Source organism: Atta colombica, unplaced genomic scaffold (assembly GCF_001594045.1).
Source record: "Atta colombica isolate Treedump-2 unplaced genomic scaffold, Acol1.0 scaffold58, whole genome shotgun sequence".
Classification (NCBI taxonomy): Eukaryota; Metazoa; Arthropoda; class Insecta; order Hymenoptera; family Formicidae; genus Atta; species Atta colombica.
This window is the reverse complement of record NW_017259548.1, coordinates 1,064,723-1,071,328: the sequence shown is the minus strand read 5'-3', so window position 1 is coordinate 1,071,328 and position 6,606 is coordinate 1,064,723. Positions and strand designations below refer to the sequence as shown.

General features: G+C 34.6%; 1 protein-coding gene across 2 annotated transcripts in view; it reads right to left on the bottom strand.

Moving 5' to 3' along the window:
• Positions 1-6,606, bottom strand: part of LOC108692080 (prolyl 4-hydroxylase subunit alpha-2) — a 104,687-nt gene that overhangs the window by 55,570 nt on the left and 42,511 nt on the right. Inside the window, exon 1 of one of the 2 annotated variants that reach the window (XM_018200194.1) lies at positions 2,363-2,491. The exons of the other annotated variant lie outside the window; for it this stretch is intronic. Within the exon in view, the coding sequence (XP_018055683.1) occupies positions 2,363-2,491 (129 nt within the window). Of the gene's footprint in view, positions 1-2,362; positions 2,492-6,606 lie in introns of those variants that run through there. 2 annotated transcript variants of the gene reach the window in all.

Genomic DNA, 6,606 nt, shown 5'->3' with positions numbered 1-6,606 from the left:
ATATATACATAGTATATGTATATATATATATATATATATATATATATATATGTGTGTGTGTATATATAAAGTCATATCGAATTATTTAAATATTAAAGATCCAGCTTCTACCATTATGAACTTTATTTCCTATTGATTACATATTCAGATGTGATCTCCAATAAGATTTTTAGTGTTTAAATATAGTTTAAATACTTTTTAATTGACAGTTCTTGCGAATTAAATAATTACATTAAATTATTGAATTCTTTAAATATATTTGAATTTGAAAGACTCTTTTTAGCTCTTTTTAGCTTTCTAAACTCAAATCCAGAATTATCTATCGGTTTAAAAAATTATTTGAGTTGATACTACTTTAGAAAACTACTTTTAGAAAAAAAAAAAGTTAATTTAGACTGATTGATTAAAGCGGGCTGCGAGAAATAAATAGAACTTTAAATAAGTTCGAGGAATAAAGATTAATTTATAAAGTAAAAGAACTTGCGAACTCCATGACCAATCACATTTCTTCTCTATAACCGAGACCATCGCGAGAGAAGCATCTTAGGCATTTCCGTCGCACGCAAGTTGTCGGAGAGAATGTTAGTTTCCCCGATTTACCTTGAGGCACGGGGTTATCCGGATCTGCTTTCAGTTCTTGCCACTTATCGTGCCAAAAGCTATCCTCAAGCCATTTTTCGCTCTATCCCTCGATTTCCCTTCCTCCTCACGTTTCTCTACAGCCGTTCTTTCCTTCATCCATCTATGTCTCTCGCACTCACCTCGCAATCTCGATAAAAATGCGCGAAAAATCGAGCGATCGCACGCGATTGTCAAACAAAGATATTGTTTACCGTTGGTCGAACCAAAAGATTTGAGCGCAAACTATAAAAATTTTATACGTTACTTATATTATAAGAAGGAAGACTGTGAATGTCGCTGCGAATTTCGAACGGAAAACAGAGAAAGACACAGACATAAAAAGAAGGTAAACGGAGGTTGAATCCGATTTCGATGTTAGCACAACGGCGGTTGCCGATGATTGTGCCGACTATTACGGGAGCCGCTATTTTTCCGAGTCAACGAAAAGACACGGCTTTGTTTTGTTATCAGCAACAATGGAATTTCTAAGCGATTCATTGCAACAACAATATAATAATTACAACGCAATATAATAAGTCGGTAAATGTGTTTCATCAATTTAATGTCCTCCTCTCACTAATTTATTGTCCTTTAGGTATATTGTAGAGGAATAATAAATTCCTCACAAAAATAGAGAACATAGTTTATATTAAACACAGGGAAACACAGTAAATTAAATTTTCATAATGAGAGATAATGGCATTGATTTAGGAAGTATATTATGTGAACAATAAAGTATTTTAAAACTCATGTGAAACAATACGCATACAGAATTTATAAGTTGGTATTCATACTCGATTCTTATTTCAAAAGCGTCTTAAGTAATGTCTTAAAACGCTAATGCGGCTTTTTTATTGGTTCGTCACTTTTTTATTGGTTCTCAAGACTTAAGACAGTCTTGAATATAAGAACTGACTATGAATATCGGCCATAGACCTCCTTTCGCTCATAAGCAAGGAGGGGATGCAGGATAGACCTCGTTTCGTATAGAAAGTCGAAAACTTATGTGAAACAGTACAATCATAGACCTCGTAAATAAGGGAGGGGAAAAATATAGAGTGGATTTCTCTTCGCGTGGAAAATTATAAACTTTACAAGCCTTATTGTGAAACTTTAATTTCTTATATCTTCTAAAGCAGTGTCATCTTCTACTTAATTTTTGTAGAGAATACTCACAATCAGAGAGAGAGAGAGAGAGAGAGAGAGAATACTCTCTGTAATACATATGTAAAGTTTTACATATGTGAAGTCAATAAAATCGATGAAGTAATTCAACACATTTTTCTAATATTTCTTTATACGAGCTTTCATTTTTCTTCGAATCATCTATCTTCAAATTATATATTTCCGCTATCCTAACGAAATAAAAGAGAACGATTAGCATCATCGTGACATTTATCGCCGATGACCAGCGATCACGTGCAACGATCATGTGCAATTAATTTGGGGGCGTTTGTGAGAAATTTACGGATGGATAGAGATGCAAATGAAAATTTCGCTCGTGCACAAATGAAGCTGTCGCGAAACGATGAGAAAGACCGGACCGTCAAAGTCGTTTTATTAAACGGATCAGAGATGCGCGCCGGACGATGGAACAATCGATACTTGGCTGCATACTACTTTTTGCTATTGTAAAACGAATCTACTTGTTCCGAGGCAATCGTTACCGGCAATAAGTCCACTCGTTATCGGATACGCGGGTCGCTGTGTCGTCCTCGATTGCGTTGAGAGGAGGTATTACCATAAGGTAGTGAGATTCATTGTCCCCAGCGTTTTTCTGTCCTATTAAGCGATTTCGTATCCGGTCCGGAGTCCGTTCGTCGTTCAGCGGCTTCTTCATCGCGTACAAGAGAATTCCATTAGTAGCCATCCACGCTGTGCAGCACTTACGATTATGTAGAAAATGAGTCCTCCCGCCCCCTTTTACCCAATCCGATGTTCTTCGCCATCCTTCATTTTTCCCTTCTCCTGCGGAAAAGAGGGTGTATCAATAATGCACTGAGCTTATATTCCCATTACTCGAGGAAAAAGGTCAATTCCACGTTGGTCGGATCTGTCGATAAAATTATCACAACGTGATATGTAATATTTTCAGAAATTCAATGTGTCTCAAAAATTGTTCGTAAAAATGATTTTCGATGTAAAGAAAATAAAATAAATCAATTAAGAGAAATAATTCAATTTTAGGTCAAAGCGAATTTTGGTACTTGAGTATTTCAATGTGAATTTATATCATATCCAATTCTGCAAACCGCACGTCGAAATTTTTTTTAGTCTTAAAACGCAAACATGAACAAAATTAGAATAATATAATAATATCACATATTAAATTGACAAGTAATGTCATCATTTAATAATTTTTGATATTCATAAGCATTTTAGAAGGATATTAATAATTTTATACTATTATAAACATTATTATATTATTAAGCATTTTGAAAACTGAAAATAATTTGCTATATTTTATATTTTATAAAAAATATTGCTTCCGGCAGGATTTGAATCAGATTTCCCATATTCCGAACGTCCTCATTATTCAACTCTCAAAGCTTCGGCAATATTTATTTATTTTTCGCAATAAATTATTTTACAGATTTTAAGATGCTCGAAGATAATTATAAAGTTCGTCTACGAATATTGATATAAAATTGTTTGTCAATTTAATTTGTGATATTACTACTTTAGTTCTGTTAGCATTGCGTTTCAAGTCTGAAAATAAAATTCGACGCTTAGTTTGTAGGATTTATCATGTACTATAAATTCATAAAAAATTTATATTATAATTAATTTATACTATAAATTCATACATAATTGTTTCAGCAATAAAGTCCGGTTTGACCATAGCCTTTATTTTTTAACTGTTCACATTGAGATCTAATATAACGGAAGAAAAATAAATTAGCTGATACAGCAAACTTATACCTTGCGAATTCAACATTTAAAATTACGAAGATTTGATGATTTAACCAATTGCTAATGTTATTCAACTATCAACTTTGCTACTTTAACATAAAAAATTGACTGTCTGTATATTACGACTGTAGATTCGCGGAAGCAGTGAAGTTTTCAGCTGTGTTTTTTTCCCATATGAATACTTTTATATATTATTTATAATATTTACTTTAATAATATTTATTTATTTTATAAAGTCAAATAAATAAACTATGAGAGATACAAATCACTTAAGTACGAAGATATAATTCAAGTAAGGACGATCTAATCAACATCGCGATGTAAGGAGAGTATCGCTCTCCTCGCGATTAATTACGCTGCACCCGTCAATCAAGCGCTTACAGAAACGTCCAAAGTTTCGATTTCAATTAGGCGAGTCATACGTCGGCCGTCCGTCTGAGATAAATGATATTGGACAGTTTTACGGAACTTCCGACCTCCTTACCCCTCCACGGTCGATTTCTTTGCGAGGAAAGAGTCTCAGAAGAGTAAGTTAAATTGCGCCCGCCCGTGAAAACTGCCTGACCAGCGTCGAAACTATAAACAACAATAAATAACTATAAACGAGAGAAGCATATATGTTCCCGGCGAGGGAGCGTTTTACGATCTAGCATGGAAAATCTTTTACCGGTTAAGCTAGATGGGCTGCACGAACTCGTACCTCTTTCACTCGTCGTTTCGCTCTATTGTCCGATATTTCAGGTGCGCGACGGAAAGGTACGGATTATGGATTGTAAATGTTACGAGGATTTATTTGTCATTGCACCGTAAGATTCGACGCCGTGAAACGGTATTGTAAACGGGAGCCACCGGTAAAAGGAAGTTCTATGGCACATTTGTCTTCCTACCCTCGGATTTATACGAGCACTCCGTACATAATATATTATAATAACGAAAACAAATTTCCTTTCTTCGCAAATTCTTTCTCGATCATTTCTTCTTTATCTTCTATCAATTCTCTAAATATTCCTATCATTCTTAAAATAGTTTGGTTAATTACATGAGAAAAAAAAAGGTTGCAATTATCATAATTTAACTGTAATTTAGAGTAATTTTTGGAACAACTATATATTTATATTAATAATCACACATATTGCTTGGAAATTTTTAGTTTTTTCTTAACATACTTTTTAATTATTATCACATAAATAGTGAATTTACGAAAATAGTAATATTCATATAATATAATTATGATTGCATTTATTTAATAAAAATGTTCATTTTATTTATCGCTTATATCTTCACATTGTACTATATTAACATTTAAAATTATCATAATTTATAGTATAATTTATAGTATAATTTATAGTATAATTTATAGTATAATTTATAGTATAATTTTTTTCATGTTTGAGAAAACTATTGGTTATTACTAACATTATAACAGTAATAACTATAAAAATACGACCCCTAAAAATAATTATTTTATCACACAATTATAGTCACGAGCACCAAACACTTTTCTCTCAGTGTACAAAGAATTATGCAGAAACCGCGTAGGTTGGTATGCAAACATGATAACGAAAGATTAGAACTATAACAAGTTTGAGACGTGGAACATACCTAATCGCAATCTTCCAAGAGATCAACTCGCTGAAGTAAACGGATAAAAGGAAAGTCTCACGAACGCGGTTTTTAATTCACGGCGGCCAGCATTGGGCGAAATCGTACCGCCAATTTCAGTTATCTGGCCGCTGCAGACTGTGAACTCTTCGGGATCGTATAATGGGACTCGTGTTTTCTTACGTTGTAACGTATAAAATGCTGAATCGCTACTGGCAGATTGCTTATCGCGCTGATGAGGCGAACAGAACGAACGTTGGAAAAACGGGAAGAATCTCACAAGTGCCCGGATTAGCTTGAAATAAATTTCCGATTTATCGAATGTAGAGCAGCAAATGCACTGGCAAATAGCCGGTTAATTATTGAAGAAGTTAAAGAAATATCATGATAATATACAAGATATAGTATTACAAGACGTCAAATATAAAAAATATCTGAATAAATATTTAAAATAAATTGTTAAAAAATTGTAAATTTTTCATAAAACGTTTATAATTCGCATTATGCATTGCGATATTTTTGTCACTTTTTATCATAAATGTAATATCACAAAATGGGCTTGCAGACTCCCTTTATGCGCGAGTCTCACGGCAACGCCTCTGATCGTAATGCAAACAACAATCAAGCAACGTTGATCGATCACTTTGGGAAAAAACAATTTTGCAAACATTTACACGGCACGGAGCCAGACGTCCCCTGTTCTTCGTTAACGAGACACACCTATATTCCGCAAGCGTGGATACAGATTTGGTCACCCACGCGCGATTTTCAACCCCTCTCTCGCTCGTAATAAAACTTGCACAACGGTACACGAAAAAAAAAGGGGGGAAACGCCACAGAGGGGAAAAAGGGAAACGTGGAGGGCTATACGTCCCTGCAGACTCGACACAATAGGACACGCACAATGCGACGTCGGTCGGATAAAGGGGTGCGAGAAGGGCGGGCGACGGGCTGCGAAAAAGTAGAAAGAAGGGTGCGCACCCTCCGCACCCTCGCAATCCGCGACGACGTTTTGCAATCCATGTTTTCGACGAGGCTTGACCCGCGCGATTCTCCTCTCTCGTGCACTAATAAATAATAACGGTGGTTAAGGGAGGCACTTCCCGAGTGTGCCTCTACTAACGGGATTATCCCTCCATGACCGGATTACAGAGAACGAGTAGAAAAGAGAGAGCATTTCGTGCACGATAACGATGTCTCGAAATACCTTAAATCAATATCACGCTGAAATTATTGAACAAACATCTCATTAATTGAAGAGCGAAACTCGAACTAGAACGAGATATCAGAAATTTTGGAATACCGGAAATGATATTTTGGAATTATAAGAAGGAAAAAACATCTTCAATATCAAGATGTATAAAAATATTATGTTTTCTCTCTTATATTACCAATATGATAACACATTACTGTCAAAATTAATCGAAAATATTTCAGAAAGTATGAAATCTATCTACATATTTTTAGCAA